The following is a 16,291-nucleotide window of genomic DNA, read 5'->3' on the forward strand; positions in this document are numbered from 1 at the left end:
TCAATTAGAATTGAAACTGGCCAGTGTTGTGTCAGACACCAAGAAGGGCTTTTTTAAGTACATCAATAACAAGAGGAGGTCTAAAGAACACATTGGACCAATACTTGTTGGAGATGGTCACCTGAATAATAGGGATGAAGAAAAAGCGGAGGCATTCACTGCTTTTTTTGACTCAGTCTTTAATAATACTGATAGACCTTGGGTTGCCCAGTCCCCTGCACCAGAGGACCATGACTGCGGGAATGGTGACTTTCCATTTGTGGACACTGAAATTGTAAGAGACCAGCTGTATCAGCTGAATGTTTACAAGTCCATGGGGCCTGATGGGATTCATCCCAGGGTACTGAAGGAGCTGGCAGATGTTACGGCAGGACACCTCTTGATCATCTATCAAAGGTGAGACTCTTGGGAGTCTGAGGAGGTCCTTGCTGACTGGAAGCTAGCCAGCGTCATTGCAATTTACAAGAAGGGTGTGAGAGAAGACCCAGGAAACTACAGACCTGTTAGTCTAACCTCAGTTCCTGGAAAAATTATGAAGAATATTATACTGGGTACTATTGAAAGACATTTAAAGAATAATGCAATCATCAGGCACAGTCAACATGAGTTCACAAAGGGAAAGTCCTGTTTAACTAATTTGATATCTTTCTACAATAAGGTCACCTGCCTGGTGGGTGAAGGGAAGGGAGTGAATGCAGTTTTTCTGGATTTTAGTAAGGCTTTTGATACTGTCCCTCACAGCATCCTTTTGGACAAGTCCAACTGTGGGATGAGCACGGTCATGGTGTGCTGGGTGAAGAACTGGCTGAAGGGCAGGGCTCAGAGGGTTGCATGAATGGGCTACATCTAGCTGGTGAGTGGTCACCAGTGGTGTGCCTCAGAGCTCAATTCTAGGACCAGTTCTGTTCAATATATTTATCAACTATCTGAATGCAGGAGTTGAATGCACCATTAGCAACTTTGCTGATGATACCAACCTGGGAGGTGCTGATGACTCTCTCGAGGGACAAGAGGCCTTGCAGAGGGATCTAGATAGATTGGAGCATTGGACAATGATTTATGGGATGAAATTTAACAAGTCAAAATGTCGAATTCTGTACCTAGGACAGAGTAACACCAGGCACAAGTCTAAATTGGGAGAGGAATGACTGAAGAGCAGCCCTGCAGAAAGGGGTCTGGGGGTGCTGGTTGACAGGAGGCTCAACAGGAGTCAGCACTGTGTGCCCTGGCAGCCAAGGGGGCAAACTGCATCCTGGGGTGCATCAAACAGCATAACCAGCCGGTCAAAAGAGGGGATTATCCCGCTGTATTTAGTGCTGGTGCAGCCTCACCTTGGGTACCGTGTGTGGTTCTGGGCCCCAAAGTTTAAAAGGGATGTGAAAGTACTTGAATGGGTCCAGAGGAGGGCACTAAATCTGGTGAAGGGGCTGGAGGAATGTTGTGTGAGGAGCGGCTGAGGGCCCTGGATTTGTCTAGTTTGGTGAGAAGGAAGCTGAGGGGTGACCTCACTGCTCTCTGCAGCTTCCTGGGGAGGGGAAGGGGAGAGGGAGGTGCTGAGCTCTTCTCCCTGGTACCCAGTGACAGGACGTGTGGGAATGGCTCAAAGCTGTGTCCATCAGGGAAGATTCGTACTTGACATTAGGAAACATTTCTTTACTGAGAGGGTGGTCAAACCCTGGAACAGACATCCTGGAGAGAGGTGGTCGATGCCCCAAGCCTGTCAGTATTTAAGAGGCATTTGGGCAGTGCCCTTAATAACTATGCTTTAACTTTTGGACAGCCCTGAATTGGTCAGGCAGTTGGACTAGATGATCATTGTTGGTCCCTTCCAACTGAATTAATCTAGTCTAGTCTAGTCTAGTCTAAAAGCATTCCATTACTACATGGAATGTAGTACTACATACACTACATTACTACATTACTACATTCCATGCTACAGCCTACTAGAGTTGAGGTAATTGTGAAAAAAAAAAAAAAAAATTTTTTTTTTTTTCAAAAACCTAGCATTTATCCTTTAAAATCTGAATTGTCTTTAATGTGACAGTCACCACAGCAAAGCTAACTTTTCTATTTTGCTAACTCTGAACTCATCTTTAGATGTGCTGATATTCTCAGCAGGTTTTGTTCTGGACTTCCAGCCATTTGTTACTTTGTTAAAAGATACAGAGCTAGTTTTATCTTGAAAACTAACCTATATTTTTATTTAGGCTGAAAGGGTGTAATTCAGTTTGCTGTTATTCAGTGCTAATACACTCTTCATCTGTTGACTTGGGGATTATTTTTCCTGTGTGTTGTCAAAGGGTTTTTCTGCTATTAAGCCAACGTCTTGCGTAGCAATTCCATTTAGTTTATTTTTCTTGATTCATTTTTGGATTAAGTAAATTGGGATACTACCATATTAATTTTAAATTAAGTAGTGATTTACGTGCTTCTTTTCAAATGGTAATCTGCCGTGATGTTGATAAATTGTAAACCTGTAGCCCAGGAAATACACGATTGCCATTTCTAGTTACAGTCTGTGGATATTGTACTCACAATGCAAGGCCACAGGCTTGCCAGGTTTGAACTCTTCTGGCCCCTGCCTCAAGCTTTGCTTTACTTGGTTTAGCTGAAACACTATTTTTTTCTAGTGACAGGGGTGCTATGCCTAGTTTATTTTACTTTTGCTTATCTTATGGTATAACCCCATTTTAATATAGATACTAGTAAAAAGTAGTTACTTTGTGCAGGATGAGTTATTGATGACTAACATAATGATGCAATGCAGAGGAATACACAGCTGTTATCATAGCAGGGGCCTTGAAACGTGGAAACATGGGATCCAAGGCAGAGGAGTACAGGCAACGGATGATACAAGACTGGGCACTGACTGATACAGGGACCCCTGGCCTATAAACAACTCACGAAAGATCAAATAACTTCAGGACTGGTGGAGCTGGGCAAAACTGATTTCAGGGGTACCAAAGAAATCAAAGAATATATGCAAAACTTACCATATGTAGTAAATTATATATACACTAAGGGTAGTGAATGTGATATGGTAAAACATATAGTGAATGTGGCACAGAGGTGCAGACCAGTGAAGAACAAAGGTATAACTGCATGTTAGCACAACTGAAAATGACACCAAGCAAATCCTTCAGTGAGGAGGAAGCCACCAGCATTGTAGTCCTCCTGGCAAAGGACTTAGGATGCTGAGGACTTGCCATTCTTGCTCTCCTCCCCCCCTCCTGCTCAGACTGAAGCTCTGCTCTCAGCCCCACTCCAACTAGTGCCGTTGACAGAAGAGGGCCTGCCTTGCTTCAAGGTTGCAGTTACACCTTTCAAAATAAGGTACAACTCAGTGTGAGAATCACTGCCAATTTTCTTTGACTTTTCTTTTGTTTTCTGAATAACTTGTGACATTCTTTTTTGATTAGAATATCTTTCCTCCTTCTTCTGCCTTGTTTCATTGACAATGAAGTTGAATAAAGTCCAGCAGCAGTTTTGGATTTCGTTAGGCCCAATTCCACTCATGATGCAGATCTGAAGACTGGAATCAAAGCTGTGATTGTTGCTGTACTGGTATCCAAACTGCTCTGAGTGTGCATGTTTGGATTCCTCTCTTCCAGAATGGAAAAAGAAGAAAGGAAAAAAAAAACTTGATTTGTTGAGCATAATTGTATGGATAATCTCAGTCCATTACTCTGTGGCACAGAACAGTTTTCCATTCACACATCCATCTTCTCTGAAATAGGAGACTATTCTTACATTTTATTCACATAATGGTTTTGATAGAAAATCTGTTTTGCTGCAGATGAGGGCCCTGGAGGTTTTTGGTCTATTGTGATACATAAGAGCTGCCTGACATTGCAGTATTCATTCTCTAGTGCTATTGCCTAGCAGGGCTAAAAGCACTGACGTCTTTTACAGTTCTGCTATTGCCATTATCCATTTCAATGAGGTTTAAATGTAAAAGTGAAATTGATGGTGTTAAAGCATGAATTTCAATCATGCTAAGAAAGAAGATATTGATGGGAGCTAGCAAGGGAGTTCTGGACAAAAATATTGCAAGGGAGAAGCTGAAAAGCTGATTGCTATAAGCCTAGTCATTCTGTGTTATCAAGTTACAGAGCTACCACACATTAAAAGATGTCAGTCCATGTTGTATAACTCAGGATGAGGTGAATTTGTCCTTGTCAGTATTGCAGCAACCATCTCCCTCCTCCTCCCTGAGGTGGGACGTAATGCAAAAAATCTTCAAGTCTTTATTCAGCTTTGTCATGGTTTAACCCCAGTCAGCAACTGAACACCACACAGCTGCTCGCTCACTCCACCCCTGGTGGGATTAGGGAGAGAATTGGAAGAGTAAAAGTGAGAAAAGAGTGGGTTGAGATAAAGGCAGTTTAATAGGGAAAGCAAAAGCCATGCATGCAAGCAAAGCAAAACAAGGAATTCCTTCACCACTTCCCATGGGCAGGCAGGTGTTCAGCCATCTCCAGGACAGCAGGGCTCCATTATGCCTAACGGCGACTTGGGGAGACAAACGCCATCACTTCGAACATCCCCCCCTTTCTTCTTCCCTCAGCTTTATATGCTGAGCATGATGTCATATGGTGTGGGTTATCCTTTGGATCAGTTGGGGTCAGCTGTCCCAGCTGTGTCCCCTCCCAGCGTCTTATGCACCCCCAGCCTGCTCGCTGATGGGGTGGTATGTGAAGCAGAAAAGGCCTTGATGCTGTGTAAGCACTGCTCAGCAGTAACTAAAACGTCCCTAAATTATCAACACAAATCCAAAACATAGCCCAATACTAGCTACTATGAAGAAAATTAACTCTACTCCAGCCACAACAAGCTCAAGCTTTTTATCTGAGGTTTAAGGTGTCCCTTCTCATTAATCTTTGTAGTCTGGGTGATTTCTTGTGGCTACAGACTACAGTGCTTCTTGTACAACTCATAATTTTGTAATTATAGTGCAGTGCTCTGTCTGAGACTGTCTTTATGGAGCAGTAGAAGAGACACTTTGTACCATACAAATTATAAAGAACACAGTAACTCAGGGTTAGCAAAACTAATGAGAAAGAGGTAAGGCTGCTTTGCAGAAGCTTAATGACTTGGATTTTAATTTCCACCACAGATAACCGGAGCTGTGAGCAAACTTGACACAACTGAAAGCAGAATCATGAAGTGTTATGTGGTCCATTGAAGCGCCTCTGGCACAACTATTTCTCTGACCCCTGCTTAGATCCAGGCAAACATCCACAACAGAGTTTCCTCTGGGGCTGTGGTCAGCTCTTCCCTTGCCTGCCTCTGCATGCCCTGCATCCTAAGGCTTAATGCCATCACCAAGAAACATGCAACTTTGTGAGAAACACAGTCATGTTTTGGGGATCTCCACATTGATCTTGGGTTGCAAACAACTGAAAAGGCTTGTCTGGTGCCTTGATTTATTTGTATTTTTTCTTCCATGACAGCTACATTCTCTATACCTGTTTAATTGGTTTAAATCAAATTTAAACACTAAGCAAGATTAAAACAACAGAGCTGTACAACAGAGCTGTGCTCTTGATTACAAAATTAAAGATGAGGTTACAAAGACGAAAATAAAATTATAATGTTATATTTCAGACTATGCTCTACAATAAAAGTTCTCCCTAGCTTTTACGGTATTTTAGCTATCTGGAGGGAGAGTGGGCAAAGAAAGGGATGGTGTATCTCCAAGCACCTCTTTCTTCCCAACTTCAAAATAGAAGCCCTTCTGCCTTCCCCATCTTAATGTTTCCAAGCCTATCATGTCCCTGAAAAATACTATTCCTCCTAGTTTGCATGACTTTCTTGCAAGACATTTCTTGCAATACTTTCTCAATCATGTCCCATTTTGTAAGGTCCAGTTACTCCTAGGCAATAATCATGACACAATAATTATTAACAGGATGGATTACAAATGTAGTATTTAAAGTTTTCTTTCTAAATAAACTCCCTTTCCCACCTCCTATTAGTTTGGTATCCCTACTGCCGTAACATCTGCCCTGTGGTTTAAGTCCCAGTTTCCTCCATCTACTGTTTGCTCAGCTTAAAGTGGGAAAAAAAAATGTCTGTAGGATCAATCTGTTCAAACCATTTGAGGAAAGGAGGGTGACAATGTGCCGAAGAAATTTTGAGGCATAGTGACTGACAAAGGTTCCTAGCAAGCAACAATAATAATATGTGTAAAGTGGATTTTTATTCAAGATTTCCTTAGGCAGCCCATTTCTTATCAAACGATACTATTTTATGATAAAATCATTATGTATATTTAGCAAAACATTTCCATTGTACTCTTAATAAAATGTCTTTTTCCCCTGAAAGTGTTTTGAGATGAATGTATACCGATGTGTGAAAACATGATTTTATCTTTATAGGAATTTGTTATGAATAGTCTTTGAAAATGTCTCTCTCAAGCTGCAGGTTTTCCCATTCAGTCTGCACTGTTTGTATTTATCCTCTCACCAGTAGCATCTGCAGCCAAGGCTTTCTGGAGAGTCAAATCACAGCATCTCGAATGAAATGTAAAATTCTTAGTGATGGACCTCTTCAGTAGGCTGGATGTAGCACTAAATAAAAATTGATTGATTTTGTTTCAACAAAATGGTGACGTGCATTTCAGTATGAACCCACCCACCTATCTGGCCCTGCAGTTGTACTCAGTAGTGACAGTCCTACTTGTAAGTGTACTGTGGTGATGGTTTAGGATCTCAGCCATATGGCTGGACCCTGTTGGATAAACCCACGACCAATACCAGTCTGAAAAACTCTGAAATACATATTTTACTTTAAAAACTAAGAAAGTGAAATCTTCCCCTCTGACTACATAAAGGAATGATCACATACAAGTGAAAATTGATTCCCTGTAAAGGCAAACCTGCACATTGGTTATGCACTGTCATGGTTAAGGATTTAACCCAGAGCGTCCCAGCATTGCAGGCTGAGTTTATGTTAAATTACATTTAATGCTTTCAAGTTTTCAAGGTAATTAAAAAGATATAAATAAAACATTACAAAATAAATACCTGCTTCACATAGCAGCTTGTACTCTTATCCACTTAATTGCAATAGTAATGATGATAATATAGTGTATTGCAGTGGAGGGCACAGTTATGGGACTAGGGTCTCATTGCGCCAGGACTTGACAAAATAAAACAAAAATATGGTCCTTTCAACAAAGCCGTTGTCAATGCATCAGTGGAAGTGATTAGTTAAAATAGGTGTCTAGCTTGCAGTTCTTGAGCTGTGTGAGGCTCACAGAAGATGTAAGCGTGCTGCCAGCCCGGGAATTGCATGCCGTGACTGATGGCCGGCTGGTGCTGACAGGAAGGCTGCTCTGTAACCAGCATGCCTGGCCAGGGGAGGAAGCCTGACAGCAGAGACCATTGCAGCCACGTTATTTGCCTGGACGGTGACACAGCTGCATAATCCCCCTGGTCTCATTTGGGGTAGTGAGGTGGCTGGGGAGCCTTTCTCACTGAAGAGATATTTGTCTCAGTTAGTACTTGAATTTTGTAGTAGGTTCCCTGTAGCTCTCACAGCTCTTTTGCTTGTTGTGTGTTCTTTGTGTTTTAGGCTTATAACTCGTGTAATATTCAGAGAATGTAAAGCTAGGTGACTAAAATACTTATTTAATTTATAAATACATGCAAACATTTCTACAAGGTTATTCAGGGCAGCTAAGTTAGCTCCTTAACAAGGATTGCGTTAATATATTCCTGACTTTTTGTCTAAGTCCTGCTTATTTCATGTGAGTTTATTCAGCAAGTGAAATAAAACCTGTTTTGAGAGTCTGACAGCATCTAGCATATCTGTAGCTCCCAGGAGAAGGAAATGTAGATACAGGTACATCTGCAGCAAGTGGAAGTCCATCTGGATCCTGTACTAACAGATTATTGACAAAGCACTCATGCACCTAGACCATAAGCAACACTAACATTGAGGGAGCACTCTGACAAGTGAGAGATAGAAAGAGACCTGAGACCATGAATGAAAATACAATTCTAGACCTTTTTTATCTGTGTTGCTTTATCACTAGGATGTTTTCAGAGAAAGACCGTGCAATTAATTATCAGACTTTTCTTGCCCAAGCTTGTTTATGATACAAAGATTATTGAGATTTCTCTAGAAATAATTAATAATATTCAATCTGGAAATTGCCAGTTTGTCTAAACAGGGTAAATAGCAATACATGCTGAAAACCAGCTGACCTAGACTGATTAATTCACAAAGCTATATATCTGTGTTATGAATGCCCATTTTATCCCCTTTTCACTGCTCACACGTGCATGTACACACATACACACAAAATCTCAGTTACAACTTTCCTCCTGGGATGCATTAAAGTAAATGGAAAGCTGCTTCTTTTCCCAAAGCTTCTCATTCTGCATTCTTGAGAGAGGCAGAATTAAATGGAGGGGGTGGGATACAAATATGGAAGACAATAGTATGCATGTATTTAAACCTAAAGTATTCTTCTGTTAATTCAGATGTTCAATTTAAATCTGAATAGAGATTAATAAATTACACAAATTATAACACTTCGCACTTGGGTGTGGGCCAGTGGTGTTATATATAAGCAGTGTTGAGCTTCTGGAGCTTCAGCATGCTCCTGATTCATATTCATCCTGTGCTAACCAGAGAAATAATAGCATTATCACCTAGTTCAGTAATCAAATAATGGAAAACTGATCTCCAGGAGTTTTGACTGGAATGGAAAATAGTTTCTTATTGTGTTTATTAGCTGGAATACTAAGGACTCAGCCGTGGTGAGTTAATGAGTGATATTTTAATAAATTTCTGAATCTGGATACATAAGCATCCTGACAAAACTAGAAGTAGCTGTTTCAGTCTCTCATTGGCTCACCATATCACCTATATCTTACACATTTTTTTTCTCTTTGCAATGTAATGCTACCTTGCACAGAATGTTGACCAGCATGATAGCTAAAGTACTGTTATAGTTCTTGATTATTGTTAATTATGGTATTTCTCCTGTGGAAATGTATTAGGGGACTGTTAGAGGCATGTTAATTGTGTCTGTATTGCTTAGCTTCATTTATTGGATTTTTTCCTGTGATATGTATTAATACACTTCTAATAGACATGGCTCCACTTTCAGAAGAAATGAGGTAGCTGTGTCAAGTAAATTGGAAGACAGATAAACTACATGGGAGGCAGTGTATGAAAACATGTGCCTGAAGTGAGGCAGTCACCAAATTAGTGTTTTGCCCATCTGATCTCCCATGAATTCAGTGTTACTATACTGAACATGTAGTAGCAACACATTTGTGTATGACTGAATATGATAAATTGGGAACTTGAAAATAAATGTACAATTAACTTGCTCTACCTTCTGAAACTTGACACACCGTGTCCGGAAAAACAAAAAGGATGTAGTAGAATCAAGGTGTTAGAGGGGTTTTTTTCAGCATAGACAACATTGCACCATATATTGACATTAAAAACTTCAACTTTTCAGACAGTTTCAAGAGAGCACTGAAACATGTATCTTTCCTGTCTATCCCATGCAGGGAATTACTGGAATGCAGCTTCTTTTGTTACTTCCTCATCCTACCTTCACTTCTCCACCTTCCAAGGGGAAACCAGCGCAGACATCTCTTTCTATTTCAAAACGTCAGCCTCGGATGGGGTGTTCCTTGAGAATCTGGGAAACACTGACTTCATTAAACTAGAGCTGAAATGTAAGTATGCATGTGCTTCCCATCAGTCTTCTTGGCACCTGAAATGGGTTTTGTCAGATGGTAGTTTTCGAAAAATGTGTATCATTCAGTAAAATGTGTAAGCTCACTAAATCCTGGAAGAACTTCCAAATCAAGCTTCTTGTTGTATTTTCAAGTTGCCTTATGTGGGAGGAGCACTTGAAGTATATTTGGATTGTTTACTGGGGGGAGAAATACAAAGAAGGATAGAACTGGTAACATCAGTTATAAAAATTACACTGACCTGAGAAGATTTTTCAAAATTGCATGCCAGATTTGTTTCTTTAAAGTGTGTGTCTTCAGCTCTGTGTGCTTTTCTACTTTATCTCACAGTTGTTTTGGAAATAGGGGAAAGAAAGAAAAGAGACCATCCTAATCAGCACTGTAAGGATTCAAAGAGCTGAAAACTTGCATATAATATTTAAAAGCCATAAAAAACCTCATAAAAATACATTTTATCAGCATTACCTGTTAATAGCATTTTTGATCTGAAAAAGAGGGCCTAATGATATCAAGAGGAAAGTTAATTTTATTATTTAAACCACTTTTAATGGCCCCAGGGCAAACTTTCCAAGGAAGGTGCCGAAATCCTCAGGTGTACCTGAAGTCTGGTTAGTGAAATTGAAGCATTTGAATTAGGAGGGAAAAATGTTTTATGTCCTCTTTGTTCTCCCTTGACACGGTTTACCCTGTCATAAACAGGAGCGGTGACAGGCCTGCTGTGCTACATGCAGCTATTACTGCAGCCTCTAGCAGCACATTACAGCAACAGGGTTATATAAATGCAGGAAGCTGCCTCCCTGCACTCCAGCACCAGGAAAAGCATTTGTGCTTCCCTCTGCTGCAGGAGCTACTCATGGTTGCCAAGGACCCTGCTCTAAACGCTGATGCGCAAAAGTCAGTGTCAAAAGTCACTAATGCTGAAAGAGAATAAATTGTTTGCATACCCCAAATAATCTATTTTATGCAGATTCAATGTGATTTACACGCACACATCTAATTTTAAAAGAAAAAGCCATTTTCCACACTTCCCAAATGCTAAACACACAAATTAGAATGCGGAAATTTAGAAACCACCAGGAGGCCCCTTTACAATGTAACTAAATTTTCCCTCTGGGTAAAAGTGCCAAGTTCCAGGTGGATGACAGCTTCTTTCCCTCTTTCTACAAGGAATTTAGTTAACGCTACTGAATCCAAGTTTTCTGTAATCAGCAACTGCTGCAAATCAAAATAGCTCCTATTTTGAGTCATAGGGAATAGTCTCATTTGTATTAATGAGGGGCGCAGTCCTTTAGTAATAAAGTGGCAGCTATTTCTCATTTCACTTTGAATATAAGTAGTACTTACAGTCAGCTGAGGTGGGCATCTCCAGACCTTCTTGCTCTTCTACTATATGGAAGGTGTTCTCAGCCACTGTAGTTACCAGACCAGCTGTGCTGCTCATTTAGCTAAAAGGTGACAATAACAGTGAATAAAGGTGACCTGGCAATGACTGTAATCCTTTTGAACTCAGCTCAGTTTAAATAATAATCGTGCTGCAGTGGCTTGCTGAATGGATGCACTGGTTCAAGAAAGCATGTGGCAGTGTACCCTGAATATCAATAAACAGGAGTCTAATGTTAAGCCTATGCTTGAGATCCTCTGACTTTGCTGTGATTTGGCATATGCATAAACTCAAGCTCTGCCTCATGTCCCTGAATCTAAACCTTAGATTACAAATTCTGGATGGCAGAAATTGAAATATCATCTGTAAAAACAGTCTGCAAGGTGAAACATACTATTGCTGTTTAAGGTAGTAAAATACTCTTGATTAAAACTATCCTGCCTGTATTTGCTAAGAAGTACAAAGCAGTTCATTTTATATAATTGCATTCATTCTCTTTCTTTCCTGAAAACTATTACTTGAAATTTTCAGAGCCCCAGAAAATAGGCCTTTCTGTGACTTAAATGTTCTACCAGTCACAACTCAAAAAGAGTTGAATACTGTGGGTTTAGTAAAAAAGAGAAACTCATTCTCTCTTCTGAATTACACATTTATTTAATGAACCTTTGTTTTATACAGTTTTCATCTTTGCATTTATGGTTTATTTAGAATTCATTTAAATGAAAATAAAGTTTCAGTATTTCAGAAGTTCCTTACATGGCTTACAGTTGTCTCTGCTGCTTCTTAAAAGTCTGTTTCCCCTTTACAGAAGTCCCGTAAAATTAATATGTGAATTTGTTTCTTGATAGCAACATAAAGTTAAGTCAGCAAGGTACTTACAGAATTACCCCTAAACCCCAAAGGTTTCCTTTGCCAAGCTGCTTTCTAGCTAACCCATCAAATTCTCTAGTAGAATGGCTATTTTCTATTAAAGGTTTTTGCATAATGGCTCTCATCACATATTTACTGCAAGCTGCTGCACTTCAGACAGTGGGTGCGTTGCTTTTGTCTGTTCATTGCCTTCTCCTACAGGTACAATTCTCATTGAAGAAGAATGACTTCCTACAAAACCTGTTCTTGATTTCTTTACTTTTTACAGTTCCAAAAGGAAAATGTTGAAATCGGTGTCCTGCCAGCAGACAGTGCAAATTCTATTTTCTTCTTCCATTACATGTGAAATACCTGTGTGTACCTATAATATATGGTTAGTGATGCATAAGCTTAGCTCTACAGACCAGTAACTGAAAGGCTATACAATATCCAGTATTTTAATCAGCTTGCTGAACTTGGTGAATGCATTAGGGAAACAAATCATTCAGTCTATAAAAATTCTTAGCTTCGAGTCTTTGGAAAGGAGTTTGCTATTGCGTGTTTTATTCTGAGCACAAGAGTTGTCATTAAGACTGCTCATTAAATTATTTTACTATTGTGCTGTCTTGGAATTTCTTAAGGTCTAACAACTTCACAGATTATTTTTTAACTCTCCAGATTTATAAGAAAAGGAGGTGGAATTTGCAGTATATTGAAAAGTAACTTCATGTGCCTTCAGCAAAGCCCCAGATTGCCATCTCTGAGGAGAGGGGGAATGCAGGAAGGAAGGAAAGAACATGTTTCTCTGATTTAAGAAATAACTTTTCCAAACAGCTGACAAGGAAGACTGTCACGAAAAAAATAGTGATAAAATGCTACTCTGAATGTGGCTTAAATCTTTCGTTATTCCATTTATCAAGCAGCTCCTCTGACAACCTCGTACATGTCACCATTCATGGAACAGTTGGCAGAGATGTAGAATTACCTGAAGCCTCAGTTTCTACATACATCAGTAAATCTACAGAACCCCATTATTTTAATAGCTGGCTGGTCAGCTGACAGTGACTAGGATTGCTTAGAAAGCGGGTTATATAACCATACATATCTGGTTAAAATTTTCAGATATTTTTTAAATTAAAACTGGTTTTTAGAGGGAGAAAAAACGGATGTTTTCTCTTTCCTATACAGTTTTTGGAGGGTTTAACCTAAAATCCAGTCTTCCTATAAAAACACCATTGAGAACACCATTTTTTCATTTGTACAAGCCCCCCCTCCCCTCATCATGGGCATTTTTTACCTTCTTTAACCTTGAACTACCTTTTAGGACCCAGAGGTATGTAACCTGCTGTCTACAAAGCCTGCCAGGGCAGCAGTCTCAGACAGTTTGTTGTCAGTGCTTTTCATAAAAGCCATCCACCAAAAAATTTGAATGTCATGTCAAGGAACTGTTTGGTATCTTTCTCGGAGGCCCTCATTTACTCTTCCAGTGTGCACCTGGAAGCACCTATGAAATTTTGTGTCCACCCTCCATATAACTATACTGTGTACGTGCAGTAGAACTGGCACTTGCTCTGAGAGGTGATAGGCAGTTGGCTATAGTATGCAGTACTTCTATGAACTGAAATAAACTGCGTGGCCCATCAGATATGTACATCAGCTGTAAAAGACCCACCTACTACTGCTAACCAGTTTAGCTAGCCATTGCCCTAATTAATCCTTTGCCTTTATCTCTGTCCCCTTGTTGCAGAAGGTGGGAGCAGACCTAGCATGCGTGAAACAGACAAAACAGCAGCCTGTATGTCAGCCAACAGCAACACGGATCCTCCAAGTCTTTACCAGCAATCCTAATGTTCTTTTCTTTAACCACGTCATGGTTGAATATTGCCAAACAAAACATGACAAGAATTTAATTTTGAATTCTTGAAGACTCACAGCTCCCTTTGCCATTCAGTTCTTTCTTGCAGTCACTCCTCCCTGGAAATGGTAGCTTTGCATAATGGAGCTTGGCTAGAGCCACTGAGGTGCAGGGAGACAGACCTCCAGGATCTAACTCGAAACTCTGCAGTAGGCAGGGGTCTACCTAAAATCCAGCTGAATATCAACATATCTGACTAGGGTCAAATGGGGAAGAGTATGGTTTTGTTCATTTATGAGATGTGGTTTGAAGACTTTGGAGAGTTATGACTATGAAAGCCCAACTACTTCATACCTGTGAGGTGTTTGTCAAATAGACCACATTTAAATTTTCTAATCAAGAGAAATCCCAGGTTTTGGAAGAGATGTATTCCTGAAAGCAAATTTTGGAAGGGGCATATTCCTGAGTATTTGGGAAGAAGCATTTATCATCACTGTTTTTTATCCGATTCCCAGGACTGTTGCTCTAGAAAGCCTGTGGTGGATTAAACTGTTTCCACAGAACTCTCTTAATGACACTGTCATATAATTCTAATGAAGAAGATACTCTGCTCACTTCTGTAGCTCCTCTCAATCCCAGCACTTCTAAGCAATCTACAGACACTAATGAATTGTGTCTCACTGTTATTATTCTGAAGTAAGTAAACAGCAAGTCAGTTTTGCACCATTAAAAAAGATGAGGCTTAGAGAGATAAAGGTCAGATTGTGTTTGATCCTGGCATGAACATGTAAGAGTGGAAGGAGCTTTCTTATTAATTCATTGTAGAAAGCTAAAAATATTTACAACCCGTGCATTCAGAGATGTCACTTGGCCGATAACCCCTGCAACGCTAGCTGCCCTAAAAGTCTCCCCAAGGAGTGATCAGTGAACTTGGCTGCTGTGAAACAGATTACATGGAGTAGCTTGTTAATGAGAGCAGCAGTATAGCTTCAGGATGGGTCTACTACTCTGTGGACAAGGGATACTGAGAGCATTCTAATACCTAACATTTGCACTTGAAAAGTCCTACATTGCTTCTTGTGCTTAGCTGTTTCTAGACTACTTAGTTGAGACACAAGTAACTTCTAAATTAGACAAGAAGCAGTGACAGACCAGGGACCATGATTCCCATTGCTGTTTGGTTCTGCCCAGACAGCGTTTGTTCCTCCAGACTGAATGTTCTAACACATGCCTGATTAATATATTTTCTTAAAAAATTTAATTACTTCATCAGTTCTTTCTCCAGAGGCATCCTAAAATGGAATTCTACCATATCAATAAGTTTTCCACATGATACTCTTTAAATTCCCATATGTTAATGTAAACGCAGCTTAAATTTTCCACTGCTTTATTTTTCTAGCTGGGTAGGGAAACCAGTGTGACTTTCATTGTTTCTTTTAATTGGGTTATTTTGCTTTTCTAACAGAAGGTCACTTTTTTGAAAAACAACCCCCTTGGAGAGCATGTTGCATTAGCCACACGTCAAAGAATGCATAGGGCACTGAGGAGTATCTTCATCCCAGGAGCCAGTAAGAAATCATCAAATTAAATGGAAAAAACGTTAAAATTTTTCAGAGAAATTTTTGACCCAAATGTTTTTACAGCAGTATTTGCAAACTCTCATCCTTTTCCAGGACAATATAAAAGTTACAAACAAAAAAAACCTAGACTGAAGAAGTACCAATACCATTCTTTTAAAGATAAGACTCCTTTTCAGATGAGGTAGGTGATGCAGAAAAGCCTGATATTCAAACAGGGCAATTTATAGCCCATCTGAGATGGTCAGTTCCACCTGTACCCTTGTTCCTAATTAGCAGATGGGGATAGGTGCCCAGGCTGGCATGTGGGAGCAAGCCAAAGGCAGCAAATAAATATCCCAGCTGGGGAACTGGCTAAAACTGACCGATAGAAAATCCTGGGCACAGGACTGTGGGGACACTAAGGCCATCAGTAGCTCTTCTCTTGGACCCTTGACAGGGTACAGGTTGCCGGGTGCAGGTTGCTCTACTTTGGTCTGCTTCAATGTCAGTATGGCACTCACGCCCCTGCATTACACAGTGACATACAGCATCCCCTCAGCATTACCCATGTCCTTTTAAGGGTGGCGGGATGCTTTTCTCATTGCCATAAATGTTACTTTAACAGTCTTTTTGTGTGCTGTGTCTTATAAATCAGTTCCAGCTCACAGAAAGCTTAAGGTGGGAACTGGTTGGCATTCCAAAAGCATAGTTCTCCCTAACTTTGGTTTGTATTGCACTAAATACATGCAACACGTGGCAAACTGTTGCTAGCCCTACCACCCACTATCATCTCAGGTCTTTGCCTTCATTTCCAGCCTACTTTCTGTTATATACCGGAACTGCATATGCTTTGCTACCTTTTTCATATACGCTGATCTTTTTCCTGCAGAAAGAAAATACTTACTATACTGTACAAAAT

At 40.1% G+C, this 16,291-nt stretch overlaps 1 protein-coding gene across 1 annotated transcript in view; it reads left to right on the forward strand.

The window, feature by feature from the left end:
* CNTNAP2 (contactin associated protein 2) overlaps positions 1-16,291 on the forward strand; it is a 1,208,535-nt gene that overhangs the window by 1,059,259 nt on the left and 132,985 nt on the right. Inside the window, exon 16 of the mRNA XM_074892371.1 lies at positions 9,537-9,707. Within this exon, the coding sequence (XP_074748472.1) occupies positions 9,537-9,707 (171 nt within the window). The remainder of the gene's footprint in view (positions 1-9,536; positions 9,708-16,291) is intronic.

Source organism: Strix uralensis, chromosome 1 (genome assembly GCF_047716275.1).
Source record: "Strix uralensis isolate ZFMK-TIS-50842 chromosome 1, bStrUra1, whole genome shotgun sequence".
Classification (NCBI taxonomy): domain Eukaryota; kingdom Metazoa; phylum Chordata; class Aves; order Strigiformes; family Strigidae; genus Strix; species Strix uralensis.